This window comes from Symphodus melops, assembly GCF_947650265.1.
Source record: "Symphodus melops genome assembly, chromosome: 6".
NCBI classification, from domain to species: domain Eukaryota; kingdom Metazoa; phylum Chordata; class Actinopteri; order Labriformes; family Labridae; genus Symphodus; species Symphodus melops.
In genome coordinates, this window is record NC_136696.1 from 8,150,325 (window position 1) to 8,172,490 (window position 22,166).

At 39.5% G+C, this 22,166-nt stretch overlaps 2 protein-coding genes across 2 annotated transcripts; both read right to left on the reverse strand.

The window, feature by feature from the left end:
• Positions 1–204: 204 nt before the first annotated feature.
• Positions 205–6,990, reverse strand: map1lc3b (microtubule-associated protein 1 light chain 3 beta). Its single transcript, XM_079345278.1, has 4 exons — positions 6,720–6,990; positions 4,149–4,204; positions 2,035–2,141; positions 205–1,618 (listed from the first exon to the last, which is right to left on the reverse strand). The coding sequence occupies exons 1-4, from the start codon at positions 6,757–6,759 to the stop codon at positions 1,441–1,443; spliced, it is 381 nt and encodes a 126-aa protein (XP_079201404.1). The 5' UTR covers positions 6,760–6,990; the 3' UTR covers positions 205–1,440.
• Positions 6,991–14,342: 7,352 nt separating this feature from the next.
• det1 (DET1 partner of COP1 E3 ubiquitin ligase) lies at positions 14,343–21,904 on the reverse strand. Its single transcript, XM_079345701.1, has 9 exons — positions 21,517–21,904; positions 20,585–20,905; positions 20,233–20,499; positions 19,890–20,102; positions 18,787–19,010; positions 17,458–17,587; positions 17,064–17,254; positions 15,441–15,632; positions 14,343–14,576 (listed from the first exon to the last, which is right to left on the reverse strand). The coding sequence occupies exons 2-9, from the start codon at positions 20,831–20,833 to the stop codon at positions 14,387–14,389; spliced, it is 1,656 nt and encodes a 551-aa protein (XP_079201827.1). The 5' UTR covers positions 20,834–20,905; positions 21,517–21,904; the 3' UTR covers positions 14,343–14,386.
• Positions 21,905–22,166: the final 262 nt, after the last annotated feature.

Here is a 22,166-nt window from a genome sequence, read left to right on the forward strand (position 1 = left end):
GCAAAAATCTCCTTTGTACCTCATAGATAGAAGACGGAGAATGGTACAGACAATAAGTAAAATGAAAAAAAGGCATTTAATAAAAAGATCCAATATGATAAAATACTGCAATATAGAAGCAGCTAAATCAGGATTTGTTAAGATAATGTCAGGACGCGTTACACATCGAAATAAAAAGTGTGAAGGAACATCAGTAGAGGGACATGTTTTTTTTTTTTTTTTACAAAAGAACCCAATTAATGAGTGCAAAACAAAGACAGCACTTGTTGGATTCAGTGCAGTGACACTCAAAACAACGACAGGTCTGAATCATCAGCCCTGTGGTTCAAAGGCCAAACAGATTATCAGTAATGATGCTCAACCGTCTTTTTTCTCACTTCACTCCTTGATGACCTTAATAAATACATTTTAAAGGGAAAAAAGGAAAAAAAAAAAGGGCAACCCACTCAACTCTTCAATCTTTACAGAAACACTATCAACCCTCATCCACACATAGTCATACATGCTCCTTGAAGCGTGTCTAAATTCAACTTGGTAACATTCTTCATACTGTATATTCAAAGCCATAAATTCAATGGTATCTGCACAGCAAGGCAAGTTTTCTGCTGCAGATAACGATCATCCTTTTCAAAAGTCAAAGCAGTTTCTACATGTCTTTGTTACAGTGGCGACGCTTTAGACTAAAAGCAGGGAGGGATAAAAACACCAAAGAACCACTGAGGGAATGTAGAGCAGACGCACAGCAGCAATGTCACGAATAACATGGAGCTTCTCTACATCATTTAGCATTTTTCTCTGGGAAAATAACTTTGATGGAAACTAATATTACTAAGTTTTACCTTCAAACTGTGATCAAATCGCCAAACTGCATCTCGTACCCCAGACACCTTTAACTACCTCTTTCATGTATGTCTCCAAACACTTCATAGTTTAGATTGGCATGTTAAATGGCTAATGTATATATGGTAACATGGTGAAACATTTCCACTTTCATGTCATACTACATGAAATGTATACATACATTAAGACCGCTCCGGAGACCTGTTACCACAACACTAAAAGTAACTGCCATCAACAGGCAGTAAGTTGCCATTACAATGGACACGATCCACCAGGAAGTGTGAAGAAGAGGCAATCACTACAAACACTTTTGACCTGAGTTACAGTCAGATTTGAGGATTTCTCTACTTAAATACTGCCACTCTTATCAACTCCTTCGTCTTTCTGCATCTGTGAGAGAGTGGTTGTACTCAAGCAGTCGATTCATTCACAGCAATCATGATATCAAACAATAAAATCTGAGCCGAATAGAGCTGTGAAATATTCTACACTGGGTTTAGATTAAACGGTCCAGACTAAATGTGTGTGGCAACAAACACTAGGAGGATAAAAACTACAATTGTCCAATGGCTTGTGGGGTGGAAGAAGAAGGAAGGTTGTTCACTGGGTGGTCCTTGCAGCACCAAAGGTCTCCTGGGATGCATACACCATGTAAAGGAAGCCATCCTGGTCCCTCTCCCTTTCATACACCTCAGAGATGGCAGCCGACACTGAGACCATGCTATGGCCATTGACGAGCAGGAAAAAGGCCTGGTTGGAGTTAAGCTGGAGGCGCCTCCTAGTGGACAGAAAAAACATGGCAGAGGTAGGAGGAGTGAAAAGAAGAAAATCTGTATTTTAGAAGACAAATAAGGACAGAAGAGGATATGAAAGGAAAAAGAGAAGAGAAAGGAAAAAAGATAAGAAGGAAAGGGAAAGAATCGTCAGAGAGAAAAAGTAAAAAAAAAAAAGGCAAATAACCTGCAAAAACAAGAAGATAAAGAAAGAAGAGAAGAAAGATCTAGAGGGAGAGAAAAAGAAGAAGGGAGGTGAGAATGGACACATAAATAAAAGGAAAGAAAAGAGAAAGAACAATGATAAGAGAGAAGAGGGACAAAAAAATAATTCAATATGTGGAGAGGAACAGAAGGGAAAAGGAGAGGCGAAAAAAGAAAGAAGGACAGGGGAGACGCCAGGCGGGAAATTCAGCTCTACCTTATAATCTTGATGAGTTCGCTCATGTTGACATGGTCTGGCACCAGGAATTTGGTCTTGTCCAAAATAGGAAGCTGTTTCTCTCCTTTGTATCTCTCAATGATCACCTACAGGAGACACAGATATGCTCAGTGAATAACGTCTCCCCTTTCACTCTGATTGTTTCAGATGTAAAAGGAAAGTGATCTAAGATTTTGTAAAATATGGTCAACATATAAAGGTTCATGTCTGACAGTTCACTTTCTTCGAAGTTGAATTTGCTGTAACACCATGACACCCTGTCATCCTGTCCGACTCTGACATTAAACAATTAAGCACACACTTTGACAAATAAAGTTCTCTATTGCTTACTAATTTCTAATCTTAAATGTTAACACTTGTGTTTATATTACCTCTGATAGGATTGCATAGAGCACACTTTAATCTTTTGTTGGGTAACCTTTCGTGAGTTTTGTCGAAGCCAAAAAGGAGACTGATCCATACCACCTGGGCACACTAACTGCTAACTCAGGGAAAGAAACCAATGTTTTAATAAAAATCCTGTTTTCACAGGCTGAAAATAATCTACCAGAGTAAAGTACATGTTTTGATGAGCTCTATATTGGAAAATAGATTAACTGTGTGTTATAAAGTGAGGTTTAATTGTTTTTATTGGTTTGCATCATAAAGAAATACTTTTTAGCTCTTTGGTAAGAGCAACGCTTGCTGACATAAACATTGGTTATATAAAAAGTTAGACCTTTTTAAACAGATTTCTAATATGATCAAGGATTTAATAACCAGTGTAACGGGGCAGCTGGGGTTGAGTGGTAGGGGGTCATCTTTCAGTGAAAAGGTAGGCAGTTCTATTCTCAGCTCCTGCAAGTTCGGCTCTTTCTGTAACAGCCTCTGCCATCAGTGTGTGAAAGGTGAAGGTGACATGTTGTACAAAAGCACTTTGAGTGGTGCTATGTTAGTCCATTTAGTGTTTCATAAAATCTAGATGACGAAAAGACAGACATGTAGACACTTGATTTTCTCCTGAACTGTTTGTAAAATGACATTTTCCTTTGATACAAATTACTTGTAACACGCTCCATATTATGTGCAAAGGAGCACTGAGCTCCTTTTATAGAGGCAGGATCTGGTTTGAGACACTTAATCAGTCTGTCATACAGCATTGTGCTCCCCCACAGGTGCCACCTTTGACGAATACAGTTTCAGTACAGTGCATCTGCCTCTGGCCTCAACGCTTACTATGACACAGCAGTTTATGACCCCTAGAAAGTGCAGTGAAATCCCCCGCACACAAACACTCAGGGTGTTTAAGATAAGAAGAGGCTTCTTACGGAGCGGCAGATGGAAGACTGTGGTGAAACTCTATCGCTAAATAGTCAAATGAGCAGGTGAAACACGAGTTGTGTGTTTATTAGTGGTTGCTTGGAGTCACTTCACATCTGAAAAAAAATTAGCAGATGCAACCACACCCATTTTATATGAGAACATTTCTAATGGCACAGGGCTGGGTGATATGACAAGAAATGCTATCACGATTAAAAACGCAACACGATATCAATAATTAACACAAACCTTTATTTCTGAGGTTTGTGTTAATTGGCTGATTGTTGCTTCTCAGTGCAAGTTAAATAAACCACTTGGTTAATCGTGGTGTATTCATTCTTTATGGTCTGAACATGACAAACCATACCAGAAAAACATTTCACAATCCGAAACACTTATTCTGGACGTTTGCACATGTCTTACTTTCGATGTGTTCTCACAGGTGATATTATTTCAAATGGTGGAAAAGGTATGTGATGTTGCCCGTTTTAGCCTCACGTCTTCTGGTGCACTTATAGTTTTAAATCTATCAAACATTTGTTATATTTATATTGAGAAGAATGATATCGCAATAATGAATTCAATCAAGCTAATTAACGGTGACGTGATGATTAACCAGAATTCAACAAGCACAAATCCCTTGCAGGAATGGGCCAACAAAGGACGTTTGATTTCAACCAGGAAACCTTTTCAGATGCAGTCTGTCTTCCTCCGTGGATCTGTGCACATAATGCATTTCTGCTCTTATAGTAGTGGTCAAAGTGTTTCATGCATAAGCTTCCATTTTTACTCACAGGTATCTTGTTAGGGTGTTGATCTCGGATCAGTCTGACATCTTCTACTCTCTGTTCTGTAGAGCAGAAGAACAGACAAAGATATTTGAATGGCAGGAAGAAAAAAAAAATTAGGTCAACCATACAATACGCACAGAAAAAATGTAAGACACTATAAGATAAAGCCCCCACCCCCCAAACACACACTCCTATTTGGTGAGCAGCCATCAAGGCCTTTTTTTTTTAAATCTTAGTTTCAGAATGTAAAAGCTGTAATTTGTCTTCCACCATGCTTATCAAACAGTAGTTAAAAAGAAACTATGATCCGATATCAAAAGTTTATTTTTTGTTAAAACGTTGTATAAAACACAGAATATCTTTAGCTTCCTGCTCAGGAGAATATGAAACCCTGGTGAACTCATAATGGGCTTTATTAAAATCCATTCACGCTGTAACCGCATTGTGATTAGCAGATTATTGGCAAAAAGAACAAATCAGTTATGTTCTACTCAATTTCTCCAGAGTGTGTTCAAAGTGTGAGTAGCTAACAAACAAGACATTAAAATTGAAGTGAGCCTGGATTGTTTCAGTATCTTAGACTCATCCAATACTTCACTGAAGAGAGCCGTTATAAACACACACAATCAAGCTGAATGAAAACCTAAGGCTGAATGGGATCCGAACTACCTGGGTTTTTAACTGCCTCGTTGACTTTATACTGATCAAATAAACAGACTGACATAAACACAGAACATATGAAGATCTCAATTTGATCATAATCTCCTTCAAACTTTGAAATGAAGTGAATCATGTAATGGTGGAAATGAAAGTGATTGCTTATAATTAAGCAGTCAAAAGAAGTAAACTAGAACCAGTTAGTCATCAATAGTCAGGTGAAACTGAGTTAATGCTATCCAGTCTTGTGACATACCATTACCAAAATGTTTGCCAAACTAATGAGACAATCTGTTTCAATGTCTTCCTGAAGATACAGTCATTTCAATGCAAATGAAGGTCATTGTTCTGTGATTACATTTAATCAGGAAAAAGAAAGCTTGTCACATCAGAGACATCAACAGGACAGCCCGTCGGCACTTGAATTTCATTATAGCCAAATAGCAACTTTTGGTGTTGAAAAAGCACAAGAAAGCATTTTCAATGTTTACTTCCACCGAAGGGGTTCAAAAGTGAGCTTCTGAAACCAATGGCGACTACATCCATGGACTTTATTGCAGAACTTCAATGTAAAAAGGGCTTGATCACCTGTGTCCCATGACCAGGATAAGTCAAAATCTGCTTTGTGTCAAAGGCAAAATAACAAGGAAGAACACAAAAAAACAGGAAGCCAATGACTCATAAGAGGTGTTTCTTCTCTGTCATAATGTATGACTTAGTCATTACCACCAGACAGGACTGGAAGATTCAATTTGGTCACCTGAGTCATATTATACAGTATAAAGATACTAAACGTTAACTGTTAGACACTCCAAAATTGAAAATGGCTGTTGAAATAAAACATTCTGATCATGTTAACCCTCTACATTAGGAATAAAAGATGATACAGAAGTGGAATGAAAACAAAGGTTGGTAGTTTTCACTTTGCCTACACTTCATAAACAACAACTACAAGAACAACTGTTGGTTCCAATATCAATATGGCAACTTTAACCAAAAAGGTCTATCAATCAGTTTGTTGTTTGAAATGGTTAATTTTCTATAAAGATTAATTTGGCTCTAGTAGAAAAAGTTTGGGCCACGTGACACTTTGTGTCTTTGCTGTCTTGCCCCGCACGTGCTCCGTTGTGAACATTTGGACCAATAACGTGATGTTAGACCGGAAGTCAGTTACCTCAGGTATTTCTCTTTCTGGGAATTATATTTCCAGCAACAGATAAATCGATGTGTAAAGTGTACGACAAACTGACTAGTACTTTAAAGCATACACATGCTTACGTTTCACTGTTGAAACTTTTATTTGATAATTTGAAGTAACTTACAAACCACAAACACACATTTCCTCTCTGTGACTCAGAAAACACAACCTAAAATAATTCTCATCTATGCACAGAAAGAAACGGAATGGCCAACTTCGCACTTTCGTGTACAAGCTGAGTCATTTCCTTCTTTGTTCTGCCCTTTTTTTTTTTTATCTCCTTTACAAAGTGTCCCATCCCCCAATACTGCAGCTCTTTTTCTCTGCCCTGCATTTCGGCACCACTTTGTTTTCTTCAACCGCTCTGATGCAAATAAACAAACGCACGCACGCGCATACACGGATGGGCCTGCAGTTTACCCTTTTCTATTCGGATGTATTGACAACTTAACGTCTATTAATACCATAAAAGTGTGTTTCCTAAAGATATTCTTTTAGATAAATTGAGACAAACACACAAGTCCGTCGTTTATATGATCAACCGGATTAAACTAGCAGCCAGCTGTCCCGTTTACATTGTGGTAAAATAGGTTTATCTTGTGCAATTTAGAGAAAAAAAAACAGCCGACAGCTTTTGATATAAACAATATAAGAACACATAAAACACAAGGCAAAGTGGTTGTTTGCAAAAAGGTCAAACAAACAGTTATATCACCTACCAAATGTCCGTCTTTGTTTGAAGGTTTTTTCTGAAGGCATACTGCGTCAAGTCCACCAGCTGGCAGAGGGTGAAAACAAAGGTGGCGGCTGAATTCAAGGCAAAAATATAAAAGGTTATAAAATATGGCGTGGCGTCGGCGTTATTATCTTATTTTTAAAATGTTGGCTGAAGAGAAGTAGATCATAGACAGTTTGATGTCGCTGCTTCCTTCCTCTGGCTGTGTTTTTATCAACTCGAGCAAGCAAAACAAACCTATCAGCTGACCTCTGACGTCATGCTCCTCCTCCTCTTCTGTCTGGATCATGGATCTCGTTCTCATGTTGACGTTTTTCCTATCCAGCGTCACGTTTAGTTCACTTTGTAAAATCCAGCATGTTTCTCTTTGACATTTTTTGTGTGGATGACCTGTAAACTGTTTAGATCCTGTTTTTTTTCTATTCTCTGTATTTTCTGTCTGTCTGACTGTTTTTTTTTTTTTTTTGCCAACTCATTTAAAGTGTGCGACTTGATTTTCATGTACTACATTTTATGATAAACTGTCAACATTTTGTCGACCAGTCAATCTTTATCTGTAAAGGGTAAAAAAAAGTTATCTGAAGACACTTAAAAAGAGCAGGTCTAGACAATAATTTATGTAACTTATAGAGAACCAATATTAATCTACAATGGCCAAAGCACTTTGCAACACTCAGCGTCAAGGAAAACTTATTTGTGCTTGGCAGAAACCCTCAAGCATATCCAGACTTATGTGGAAAATTCATCTGCTGTGAATGCGTTGGGCTTACAGCAATAGAGACAGAACAAGACAAAAACAACACAGACTACAAGAGATTAATGGCTTGTTAGTAAATGGTTAAAATACTATTATATATTAGTGGGAACAGTAAAGTATTTTAATCCACTAATTAAAATTAACAACTTAAATGGCAATAACATGGGAAATCATGATGGTGTTAATTATAACAGTTGGAATGTAGCAGCTAATAGATTCATTCTCTATTTTGTGGCAGCAGTTACAGGCATTACAAATGAATAATCAACATATTTTTGATTGTCATTTTTACTTGAAGAGGCATCAGTACTTATTCCTTTCTGTTTTCAAATCAGCTAAAATCTCCTTACAACAACTTTAAGTCTAGCAAAAAGTCATGGTAAATAAGTTGAGTGGTTAGTTGGAGTTGTTTAAAATATGCATTTAAGCTTGATCAATTTCAAACTTCAGTAAACTAAACAATATTTAAAGTGAGATTTAAACATTTAGCGTTAAAGTCTTTATTTAATAACTGCAATTCAACAGTAAAGTTATATACGCAGAAAAGAAATGTATTGTTGTAGTGTTTCTCTCCCAGCTTTCATATCTTATTACTGCTTGTCACTATCTTTATATTCTAACCTCTCCTTTTTTCTGGGAGCTCATGAGCTCTCTTAGGTTCCTTGGGACTGTTGATGAGGATGGCCTGCCCAAACAACCCCCCCCCCCCCACGAGGATGGCCTGCCCAGATCCCGCGCCCCCAAACCTATCCTATCCTATTCTTCTTTCTGCATCTTGTCCCATCTCCCCCATCCCATTTCAAGCCCAGCACAGTTTAGCAGATGGCTGTTCCGTCATGAGCCCGGGTCTGCTGACGATTTCTGCCTGTTAAAAGGAAGTTTTTTCTTGCCACGCTATGACGGATTAAGCTGGGCTCTTGTAATATAGCCATAAGTAAGGTCCTTTACCTGCTTTTTGTAAACATAATGATGAGCATGGTCTTGTTACCTGCTCTTTCGTTATTGTTAACAGACAAACAGTAAGGTCCTTTACCTGCTTTTGTAAAGTATCTCGAGATCTGTTATGAATTGACGCTATATAAATAAAGATTGATTGATTGATTGGTAGTGTTCCTTGAGGTCGAGTGCCTTCTTTTCGATATGTAAATAGTTCGTCAGCAACTTACCAAAGTAATGAGCTCAAACACATGCTGCATGTGAGCTTCTTCTGTTAGAATCATTCATTATTTTCCCCCAGAGTTGTTGTGGAGTATAAGAGAAAAGATGAATAAAGGTAAGATAAGATAATCCTTTATTCATCTCACATCAGAGACATTTACAGTGTTACAGCAGCAAAGCAGGATATTAAACAAACTCAAAGTGAAAAAGTAAATTAAATATATATTAATATATCAAAATAGTTAAAAAGAGCAAGAAACAAGGCTGGAGTTGTTACTTACAGATCTAAGTCTGTATCACAGTAATATTTCTTCATAACAAAAAGCAAAATGTAATACCTTAGTAGACATCCGTTTTTTTTGATGAAAATAGTGGTAGGTAATTGTATAATTGAAACAAAAAAGGCCACGTAAAGGATGCAGTTCTTTTTTTGTCCAGCAGGTGGCGCACTCTGATCACCTGTTGCTGCTGCTCTGTCATGTGAAATGGACCTTGGCTGTGTCCGGGGACTCCGGGGACAGGAGTAGAGGAGTTCAGTTTATGTGGATACCCGTTTCTATTTTGCAGAGTCACTGACAAGTCTTATCCAAATTGATAACATAAACCATAAACTTCACTGACATGAACAGACACATGTAAAAGAACAGTTTTCCCTGTTCTTACTGCAACAATGATGGCTAAATTAGCTTGTTAGCGTAAGATCCCAAACAGATTCTGTTTATTGGCTGGTTGTGCTATGAAACCTTCCCTGCAGATTTCCACCTCCTTTATTGTTGTTCAGCCACGCGTGCGTCTGTTCGTCATCAAACAGTCTACCAAAGTCAAGCAGTGTAATTGTTTCAGCATGGTCCAGGCTCTGAGGACCATGTGACTGTGAGTATATGACGCTTCACCTCTTTCTTTTCAAGTCAAACACTGATCACTGCACAGACACATGAAATTGGAAGTTGTATTTCCAGAGTGTGTGTTTATCTGTGTGTGCACACTGTTTCTGAACACACATCTAAGCTGGAAACATCCCTACCCTTCAGTCAAATATTTATTAACAATATTTGGATTGTATCCTTGATTCCTATGTGCAGCCTGCTCCCTCCACTCATTAAGTTGTGTGTTTTCACTGTGCTCACCAGAAAGCCTCACAAGAGCTGACCCCGACTCAAGTGCTAATCCACTGATATGAAATGTTGACACTGTTAGTGTTAAAAATCCCTTTTTTGGACCGATGTCTTTGGGGTCGATAACAATATCAGGAGAGGGAATTAAGGGGGCAGGGGTGCAAAATGGATCATGTGTTTTCAAGTGTGAGTATTCCTATTGTGTGTAATAGTTTCCACACAGGGAGTACACTAGGGTGAGAGTAACAAGAAATCTTAGAATGTTTTTTTGTTTGTTAAATTAGTGTAATTAATCAAAGAAAAGGAAATGGCACATAGAATCAGTTTATTTACTAATCATTGATACAACAGAAAAGCAGAACTTTTCCATTCTGAGAAACAAATCACAAGAAACTGATCAAATTAGGTTTGTTGGGTTTCTACTGTAACCAGGACAAAGACTCCGCTCTATGCAAACACAGAAACCCGCGGCATTGATGTTTACATGACTTGTAAATAAACGTATAAATGCAGGTAGGTATTTGGGTAATGTTAAACAGAACTCTACACTTGTCCACACAGTTTTAAAAAATGCACAATGAATGATTTCCAGTATGTTTCTTCAAGTCTTCCTCTTCCATTATTCCTTATTGATGATCTGATTAGACCAATAACTTCAACTGTTTCATATTTAATTGTAAGAACATTATTGAGTTCAGAACATGACCATGTAAGTTGTAGGCATCATTTATTTATTTTATCATTAAGATGGCATTTACTATGGGAACACGTATCAAATGTTTCTACTGAAATTGTCAAAGACTTAATCAATGTTCAGAAACGGTCTGAAGCTAAAATGTTGATTCTGAACAAATCAGAATTACATGCACACACTTAGAGTTTGCATTGCTAAGACACATCCCTCCTTTTTTCCAGAAACTATAAAACTAATTATTTCTTCTCCTACAATTTGTGCTCAGTTTATCCCAAACATGACATGCATTATCTTCTGAACCTTCTCCATCAAATAGGATTAATTGACTTTGTGGTAGATATAGCGCTTTAAATGGCTGAATTTATCCCCATACCATTTTTTTGACTGAGTTTTGGATTTTATCTTCTTGATTTCTATTTCAATTAATTGAAGTTTAACCTCTTTGAACATCAGCCTGTTACTGGTAGAAGGATTGAGCTTTGCAATAATAAACCACAAAATTATCTTAAGTTGTTTTGATAAAGTACTTCATTTTCATTGTAGCTGAGTGTACTGACCACTGTGCATGTATTTTGATCAACATATATTTGGCACTAGTTTGAATTCTGTATACAGCTTTTATCACCAACCAGGTGGATTCATAATTCCTCTTGCAAACCAACTTGATGTCTCACATCTTGCTTGGTAGCTCAACATTATCACAATCTGTCATTTACAACCAACTGTAAAATGCAGGTTACACCTTCTCAGGCATTGTGCAGCTGCCTGCTGTCATATGACTTAAAGGTTTAATGATAGATCTGGTCTGGACATGGCTGCTAAAAATGCCAGGCTCCAGCTCACAGCTGTAATTACTCTTTCTTCCGTCACTATCTTTGTGTGTTTTATTGTTTGAAATAGTCAACAGGCACACTTGCTGCACTACTCATGGGTCAAACTCTGAACTCCACCACACATAATTTTAAGAAAATGTGAATAAATAAAATATATAATTTATTTGTACTAGTTAAAAGTGTTGTTTGATATTTTAATTAAGATTTTCAAACGAGCCTGTCATCTGCTTAAGCTGTATTTCAACCATTATCAATTACTTTCAGGTATCTATTTCCAGCATTTCTTTTCATTATATTAAGGACACCATTATTTGTATACTATCATACTGTTATCAAAGTGCTTCGACCAATCTGCTGGCTTTCCACCAAGTTTTATTCTTAATAATAATGTCTCTCAAGACGTTTTACACTTACGTCCATTATTTTCCTGCATATTTGTACTTCTATTGCAACTGTAGAAGGACATCCATCTTACTTCTGATGGGATATCACCACACCATTTAAGGATTATCATTGAAAGTAATGTATTTATTAAATATGGTTGTGTTTTGTTATTTTTAAACCAAGGTAATTTCTGCCATCTGTATGCTCAGGGCTCTTCTGTTCTATTCTTGTTAGTGTATTTGTGTTTTCAATTGCTTTTAAACAGAGAGAAAAGGAACACTTGAATTATTGTGCTTGAAAACATAAAGTCAACATTAAAAAAATCATTTAACTGATAAATTTAAAGTTGGTCAGATTGGGAAGGGGTTTGTTACTCTACATGTGTAGGCCTATTTCACTAACATAACTAAATAGCTACAGTTGCACCCTATGCACCAGGTTTTTGGAGACGACTGTTGTCTAATTGAATGTCTGTGTTTGTTGAGAGACTGCTCCAAAAAGGGGCGAGTACTGCTACAGGAAGCAGTTAGGATTGTGGCCTTTACAGGATTACATTGGTTGCACTGTTGCCAAGACAACAGCAATTAGAAAAGACTGGGTTACTAAGCAGAGAGCAGTTATGTTTCCGTAGCAACCAAGGTCAGAGAGAAGGCTCTGGGTTTACTTGATTCATAGGAATAAGGTAGGTACGACATATTCATTGTACTACTGGGAGGCATTGAGTTCACACAGTGATGTTTTTTTTCATCCAGGATCCTTGCACTAACTTTAACTAAAAACAGTCCGTTATCCTCATTGCCTTTCAGACATCTGTGATAAAACTAAAATTGCCTATTATGTTTGTACACTTTAGATATAAGGTGCGACGTGGCTTACATTACAGGTTCACTGAAAAAATTTGTAAAACCTTGCAATTTTTGATTTGGTGAAAACATCACAAACGTTGCACCGACCCATAAACAATGACAGGGTGCACTACATTTCCTCACCTGCAGTTAAACATATACATTCCTGTTCATATTCTATAGGCAACAATCAACTCATACTGTATATGTCCCTGCTGTGTTGCTTCCTTTAATTAGTTGATTATCACAGCATGTTGTGACACACTGGCTTAAACAAAGCCATTTTAATAACAATGACATAATATGGCCTCTTTATGCCGTGATCTACAGGATAGTACTGTGATTATGCAAACACCAAGCAGCTGCACAATACAGTCCTTGCACACAGACCAGATACATCTTCTCCTTATCCTGTCCCCTGTTTCCCCCCCCCTCCCTCCTCCAATCATCTCTCACCAATCTCTTATTATTATACGTCTCAATCATCTTTTCATCTCTAAATATCATCTTCCATCTGCCTTAAACCCTTGCAAGCTTACCTCCCAGGCACACGTCTCTCAGGTCCAGTGCAGTGTGTAACCTGGGAGAACACTTAATCCCTCAGCACCTGCTTTCCATACAACCGTGGCCACTTGCAGCTTATTGGCTGTGTGCTTTTGCCCTTATGTCCAGCATTCACGCCAGGAGTGGGGGTGTGAAAACAATGCATATTTTGGGTCTGTTTTCATGGGTCCAAACAGATGTTTGTTCTGTTTAAGTCTCCAGAATGAATGAGTGTTATCTGAAACAGTAAAGTCCTAATCGTTTCGACTAAAGGAGAGCAGATTTCAGATTCAGAAGAAATTATCATTATTCAAATAAAAGATAATATTACACTATTTTGTTTACTCTTGCCATGGTTGATGGTAATCTTGTTTGATGGTATATTGAGGCACCACACACTAAAGCTACACATCAAGATGTTTTTGAGAACTACTTGGTCTTAGGCAGTACTACTGCTGAAGCACAAAAACTTATTATCCAGAGAGAGAATATATGCAACGGGTATTTCTTCAATCCCACATACGGCAAAGAAATGCCAGGTACATGCAACTTCCACTCACAAAGAAGAAAATACACCAGCCAATTTTTACAGGTATTCTTATATGTAGATATGTAGACAGATTAGCTCAACAATATTGTAACAGCAACAGCTAACTAGCTATTTATGATTTAGAAAACCTCCTCGTCCCACTACAACCCCTGACCTAACGTTAAATATTGATACAAAATAAGCATCAAAATTTGCACAATTTTATTGGCATAAAATATATACAAGCAATATTAGGTGTAAAAAAAAAGTATAAAAACATGTAAGAAATCATAAGACATTATTGCCCTATCCATGTGAGGAAAAGACATTTAATGGACAGCTGACCCTAAACTGACTGGATAAGCAATTGAATGTGCAGCTTTCCAAGCATGCTAGGAAAATAAAAACACCTTTGGCTCCTTGTAAGACATCCAGCTGCCTAAAGCTCCCGCCTCCAATGGCCATCAATCACTCTCTCTACCCCCCTCTAGGTCGCTCTTTGTAGCGAAGGAAGGGGGAAGAGGAGGCGAAGAAGTGCAGAAGGCAGAATTGCTGCTCTCATCTCGCTGAGGGGGAAGAGTGTACTGACCACTGTGCATGAAGCAGGAAAGAGGAGAAGACAACTGGCCTCCACCAAGACAATGAAGAGGACTTGTGATCTCCTTTGGAGCAGAAGAGGGCGACCAACAGATCAAACTCTTCACTGTCTGTTGAGTTGTCATGGTAGTGGCTAACAGAAGCCAAACAGTCCCTCAATTTGTGTCCAAGCTAGCAACTACATCCAGGAGCTTGTCATGCACATACATGCCTCATGTGGAAGTTGACCACATACTCTGCATTGGTGCGCTGTACAGAGATGGCAAAAGGTTCGAAAGGGTGGAAAGTGAAGGCAACCAGTCGGCGCACAGCATGATTTACCGGCCGTCCCAATAGGCCAGCCTGGATTTTAAACTTCAACAGGCCAGAGTCCCGAGCATAAAACCTTGTGAGTGACAGAGGGAGACAGAAAACAGGATAATTTGAGGATAAATCTAGTCCAGTATGTAGGTTTCTGAATGCTCATCCAAGTCACACAGTTTGTGCTTCCCCAGGACTAATTGGAAGAGTGAGGTTTTACAGCTAAATGCAGAAGTTTAAATCTTTAAAAACAGAACTACATCTTCAACTGTTAAAAAGTTACATGTTAGAATTATGGCTACATCTAATGATCATTTTCACAATCACTTTTTTTTTTTTTTTTGAATGAATCACTCTCCTGTAGAAATGCTCTCCAGCTTTAGTTCGTGATGCCTAACTGAAGCCATTTTCACATAGGCACACCTGGAAATATCGAGAAAAACTCAGGTCTGCTCCCATATACTGGTTGAATGGGACAGGAGATCTCCTGAGGTAATACATGAAGTAAAAAGAATGATCCTACAATGTTATATATAGTTCGATGGAATCGCAATATAAAAAAAAGCCATCGTGTCAACAGAAAGCAGAGGATTAGCGACGTACAAACTTTACCACCGCCTCACACTCGCTCAATGGGAAAACTCCTGATGCTTCTTGCGTCAGCTCACTGTGACTTTCTGTAGAAAATCACAAAGTGGCTGGAGAGAAACTCCAGATAATAACAGTTTTTTTTTTCTTAGGAGTTTCGTGAAAGTACTATAACTGTCTAAATCAAAGTGGAGTGAAAGTGACTGCCATTTTTCTTAAAAAATGACGAAACAATCAATTGATTGTGATAACGTAAAGTCATCATTTAAGCTTCATGGATAATGTTCTTCATAGTCCTTGGGGATGTATTATTAGTGACATTATTTATAGAAATGTATTGAGGACGTGGTATTGTGTGTACCTGATAGGGTGGTCTCCACAAGTCTTTGGCCTCTCCATCACTGACACCCACTTGTCATCATAGCTGAAGAGGGAGAGATCGAGGTAAGGACTGCTGCTGTAGGACTGGGCACTTATCGGCAGCTGACCCAGCAGTCGACGCACAGCCTCTGTGTGCCCGCCGTACTTTGCATTCACTATGGTGTCCTTGAATCTGTGGCACAGATAACAAGCTCAATAAGGATAACGGCATTAAATCAGTCAAAAGAGAGGATTCTTTATCGTTGAATAAGCAGCGTCTTTTGATACTGTAGTCTAAAACTCCATAACATCCAAACTGTCAGAGCTGTACAGTCTGAAACCTTGGCTGGTTCATTATCTGGCCAAACATTTTTTTTAAACATCATATGCCTCACAGAACTAGATTAAATTGTGTTGCTGTAGCTGATGTAAGTTTCATTGTTAAAGGTCCCAGATTCTGCCCTTTTTGGGGTTCATATATCTAATTTACATGTCTACTAAAGTACGTTCTCAATCACTAATGTTTGAAAAAGGTGTCTGTTCTCATGTCCTGCCACTTGATGCAGCGTCTCTCATCTGCCTGTGTTTGCAACGCTCAGGGTCTCCACTTGGGCCTGGTCTGATTGGTCGGCTGTTCCACTCTGTTTTGATTGGTCAGTCGCTCAGCACAGATGTCACATTGGCGTGCAGCACAAGCTCAGTCTTGCTGCAACGAGCCAATGGGCTTGGATCAGTAATATCACACTGGCAAATCCTATTCAGGGGGGCTTGAGACCGAGCGTGACATGCAGCTACAGCTAACAGGAGGACATACAGTAGGAGACGACGCGTTTCCAAGGACTTTGAATTTTTGCACATAGATGTGCCTAAGCATTCACAAGATACCTGGAAAACACACCGAAGAACATAAAAACCAGAAAAGGCAGAATATGGGACCTTTAAATTGTGTTAAATTGCATATTTCCACAGGCCTCATGCCGTCTACTGGAGGTACTGGAATATTGGGCACTTCCTAGTTGCCTTCTTTTCTCAGCACAGTTTGTTGTATACCAGCTGAAAAACTTTATCAGAGGCTTCAATACCTGAAACCTGGCAAGACCATTTTCTTTATTCCACTTTAAACCATTAAAGATGTGTTAAAAACCCAGAATTAAACTGAGTTGTGGTTCAGTGGTTTTCAAATCTGCTTCTCTTCTCTCCAGACGTTAATTTCTCTATTTTATAACCCAACTCAAAGCTCTTTTGCCCACTCAAACTGTACTTTATCTTGTGTCTGTTCCCCTCTACTCCCCCTTCAGATCGGATTTTGTCACCTTCACTGGCAAGTCAATCAGGAAAATTCAATTACAGGTCCTTTAGTCACGCTGTCCGGCCTAATGGGTGTCTATCCAGGTTCTTTTCTCCTTCTCTCAGGAAATGTCTGCTGTTCTGCCTTCCTTCCTTCCTTCCCTCCTTCCTTCCTTCCTTCCTACATTAGCTGCAGGTTTTGAGTCGTGAAGAGAACATCAGACCTCAGCAGCTTGCTTACACAATATTTTTAGCACTAAAATATCTGAAATATGTAAGAAAAAAAAAAGTCCATTTATTCAGCAGTAAGTGAACAGTACATTATTCAGATCTGTACCTTCTTTGGACCTGACGTGCATAGTTGTTGGATGAAGCAGAGCAGGGGAACTGGACAGCCTGACTATGCAACGTAGCATTCCTGAACAGGTCACAGAAGTTCTCAAACAGCTCCAGCAGCTGGTCGGAGGTGTTCTCAAAAACAGCCAGCACCTCTGTAGAAACCATGTTGTACACAACAAAGAAAGAGGGCTGTAGAAGAAAGAAGGGGGCGCTAATTACACATTTTTTTTTTTTTTTTTTGCCATGAACGAATCACTAGACTGAACACACTCGGTAGGAGCACGGTGTCCTTGGGGACGTACAAAAGGACTATGTCTTACAAATCCAACCAAGAGAACCATGGGACAAAGACAGGAAATAACATCTAGTTAATACATTTAGTATTTTCCTACCTGGGAGGGGTCAGTCACTCTGAGTGTGACCACGTCTTCACTGGTGTATTTAATGAAGAGGTGATGCTCATCCAACAGCTGCATCTTCCACATTCTCAACCTCCTCAGCTGATCGAAAAACTGGAAGAATCTTGACGACAAAACAGACAGCTGGGTAAATCCCACTTATTATAAAACTATATTCTATCAGAAAAGGTAGAAGTCATTCCTCAAGGGTACATAACGGGGAGCGCCCTTTGTAACAGTTCAATGTGCACAGGTGGATCAGCTTCAAATTCCTCCCAGATTAAACCATTAACGATCAATGCACAGCACCTTATGATGGTGAACACATTCAATGAGCTGCTAGTTCCTTGCGGTGGATCACAGCAACTTAAAGGGGAAGAACTGGTGTTTAGACAACACATTGTTTGTTACAGCAGGATGATCCGAAACTACAGATAAATCAGACACCACACTGCAGTCCTCATGCAGAGCCAAAACATCCACCACTGATCATCACGCCAAGCGGCTCTGCAGTGTTCATGTGTACACGACAAGACCCACACAGATTCACACACATTTTTCCAGGTGCTCACTATAAATCAGCCGTCTTGTCCACACTAGGATATTATGAAGAGAAATTTTATTGGCAAACTCAGCCTCCACTATGACCGATGATAAGGATATATAATGATTGTGTGAGGGCTCACAAGACTTCTTTTTCACACTCTTGTCAGGCATGTTGGGCTGAAAGTCAGAGTTTCCCCATGTATCCACGCTGGCTGGGTCATCATGTTTAGTTCACTCTGAACTCTTCCTGTGGCCCGAGAGGAGGTTATATCCATTTATTTAAAGGTTCTGAACCATAAAGCTCCATTAGTAACGCTACAGAATACATTCAGGAGATCACACTGTTTGCGTCCCGTCACAGGAGCTCGTGCACGTTCAGTCTGTAAAGCAGCTACGGACACTGCGGATGACTTTTATTCTGCTTGGCTCAAGTGTTCTGAAACCCAGAAGTACTCAGCTGGTTTTGAAGGCTAAATGTATATTCTGAAATATTTTTCAATGACAATAACAGAGTGCAATGACACAGGACTTAATACGTCTCGACCTAAACTTTTTGGGAACACAAATGCCTCACAATGAGCTTCAGTGATCATCGTTAAAGATTCTGTCCCAAGAAAAGTTTAACTGAAGTAAACATGATTAGTCATCACTTAAAACATAGTAAAGAGTCTTCTGCATCACACGGGACAGTCCGCTGAGCAACTCTAGTATTACAAAAACAGTTAAAATTTGGGCCCTGAAGTGAAGAACCGTTTGAAAAACAGTAATGTTGTATACCTCCTCTTTGCGGTGGCGCTGCCGTCCTGCTCGGCCCTCCTCCAGAGGTACACCAGCAGCCTGTGCTTGAGGGAGTTGATGGTTTTGTCAGTGTACAGGCGGGGGAAGCCTGACTGACTCTCGGCCTGAGCCTCAGTGTAAACTGCTGAAAGAGTCAGCAGGTCGTCCTCGTAACAAAATCTGCCAATAGTCCGCACATCTAGAAACGTTCCCTCTGCAGTGACCTTTGAAGAGGAGAGAAGGGATGTCGTTTTTAATCCGTTTGAACAGAAAGTAACCTAAACACCACATAATTATGGTTAATGGTGAGTTAATACAGAACAATTTGAGACAAGGAGCAAGGTGTTTCACACGTACTCTGCCAAATTATTCTGTATAAAAAGGTACGAAGGTGGATTTTTAGGGCATAGTTGTTCCACTTTTTAGGCAAAGGAGGAAGTAACAGAGTCTAATCATCTGTGTTAATGGGGCTGTCAGCAGGACAGGTCAGGACTATGTGTGTATGCGTTTGTAGTCACACTAATGACATGATTACATGGCTTCTGCTGTTCAATCATTGGTCAGGCAAGTCACTCTGTAAGAATATGCAAAGGTCTCATATGCTGCTTTTTCTTGTTTTACATGCTCTTTAGTGTGTCTTCTAGGTGTCTTGTGCAGGTTTGGGCACATCCATATGCAAAAATTCAAAGTCCGCGGAAACGTGGCTTTTCCTTCGTCCTCCTGTTAGCTTCCTCCAGTAGCTGCATGAAACGCTCGGTCCCTAGCCCCCCTGGTTGAAAATGAGTTTTGTGACATCACAAACCCATGATGTCACTGATCCAAGTCCATAGGCTCGTTGTAGCTAGCACAAGCTCCCCTAAAAATGACTGTAGCATTCCCAATATGGTAAAAGACAAAACATATCAAGAACAAAGCCGAACGACTGATCAAATTACGAGAGAGTAGATCGGCGAGTAGATTAGCGATTGTGAACGTACTTTAGTAGACACAAATTAGATATTAGAATACGAACCCTAAAAAGAGCAGAATATAGGATCTTTAAAGTTGAAAATCACTGTCAATTAATTACAAAAAAATACAGATTTATATGACAAAAGTGTCACCTGAAACACATGAATGGTCTGCTGCTGGACTGACAACACAGCCAGGATGTTCCTATACAGGTAGAGGCCCTGGTTGTGGGACAGGATGATCTTGTCACACTTAAAGGACCTGGTGTCACACAGCCTGCCAGTGTGGAGGTCAATGATGTGGAGGGAGTAGTCTTCCAGAGGGGACCGGGGGTTAGGAGTGACAGATTCGTTATTCCGATACACCTGGTGGGACAGAAGAGGGAGCAACATGACACTCATGGGACACTTATGGTGAGAATCAGGTCAGAATATATCTTTTTCGGTGTTTTTGTGGTTGATTGCTTGTCTGTTGCAGGTGTGTTTGTGTCAGTACCTCAAAAAAATAAGGTGGTGGCTCCTCTGGGACATACACGGCTGACCCAACAATGACATAGCGGCAGTCATCTGTGAAAAGGCTACACTCCCGGTTGAGGTGTTCGCCGTTTGAAGCAACATTAGTAACGTGGAGCAAAGAGAAGAAGCGCTCAAAGAGGCGGCCCCTGATATTGAGTGAACGCTGGTCGTTGGTTGTGAGAAGGGTTTCTCCCTCTTGGCCTCTCAACAGGTCCTGAGCAGCCTGGCAGCCTTGATATTCATATATCTGCAGGAAGGAAGGGTTGAGAAAAAGTTTAGAGGGGTTTAGCAAACAACGCTTTGCTTAGTAACCCTCGGTTCTCTGTTCTTACCTCCAGAGATGTCTGGTCAGAGGAGAAGGCGATGAAGCAGCGTCCATCTGGTGAGAACTTTCTCAGGAAGCAGGGGGGCTTTTCCACGTTGACCACGGTGAAGTTGGGGAAAAGGTTCTGATGGAAGCAACGCACTCTGTACCAATGAGCTCCTGGTCGTCCTGAGCAGATCCTACGCCTCTCCAGACGATAGACCACGTTTTGATTCTGGATACGTCTGGGTTTCAACGTTTGAGTATCCTCATCCATTGCAGGGATTAAGGAATGATCTTAAACAGGGAAATGACTACATCACAAGTAGAGACCTGTCAGGGGTAATATCTAGGAAAAAATGAGAGATGAGGAGAAGATGAAAGTTACGTACATTTTTTAGGTAAAACATGTTTTAATTATAATTCTGATAAATAGATTGACTATTTTGTGAACTTCATTAACTTTAGGGTTAGTATAAATCAAGTAAAACACATTTGCTGTTTAAAAAAAAGCAAAGAGTTGCTTGCACTTTCCATATGACTGAAAACCCCACTGAATACAGATATCTGGCCTTACATAAATATCACACAAGAGACGAGCTTGAGATTGAGTTGGTCAAGACTGACGCACATTCGTTGCTGATTTTTAATGCCTGCTACATGTCTAAAGATCTGAAACACTTGATCAGACATGTTTTTAATAGATCCCTGCGTCAAAAAATCCTCCACTTCCCCCCAGTTACAAAGTATGCTTTCTGATCTTAATATGTAAAACAACTCCTAATGCATTTGTTTATAAATGAGTACATAAATCCAATTCACAGGACAACCCATAAACTATAACAGGGATGGGACCAGTCACCCTCTCCCACTAACCTGGTCTGGTTAGATTTCTGACACAGCTCTCAAAAGTTTGTGAGTTCACTACAATATTAAAGCAATGACAAAGTTTGCCCTTACCCTCTTTTCTGACCCAATCAGTTCCTTGTTGAGAGGTCTGACTGGTCCTCCAGAACAGCTGATTGTAAATGTTAGTAAGAGGTTTGAAGTTTGGCAAACAAGCAGTCAGCTATCAGCCGCTAACTGCTACCTGAGTCGATGGAGAAAGAGCTCGTCCAGCTTGTTTCATTTCGAAAAGTGCAAAAGTCACAGTAACGTTTAGTTAAAACTTATAGTTGAATAAGTCACCAAACAGCCTTAGAAAATGTGGTGACAAGCAGCCGCTATGTTTGTGACCCGTGAAGGAAGCGCAGAAGAAGAAGAGGAAGCGAGCAGCTCTGGGCTGAAGAAGAGCGCTGCTGTTCAAACAGCGCCACCACATCCTCCTCAGGTGTAACATGGCATTGCAACCTGTTTGAGCTGTGTCAAATCACTGGCTTTGTGATATGTTCAGATACTAAAACTCACCAAAACCATGGTGATGTTTAAGTCATGTAATGCCACGAAACGTAATATATATATATATATATATATACACACACATATATATATATATACACATATATACATATACATACAACTAAAATGACCACACTGGTAACAATTTCTAAAAAGATAATTGCAATGGATTGCATTTTGAGGTAACATTCCCAGTGGCTGAACCCAACACA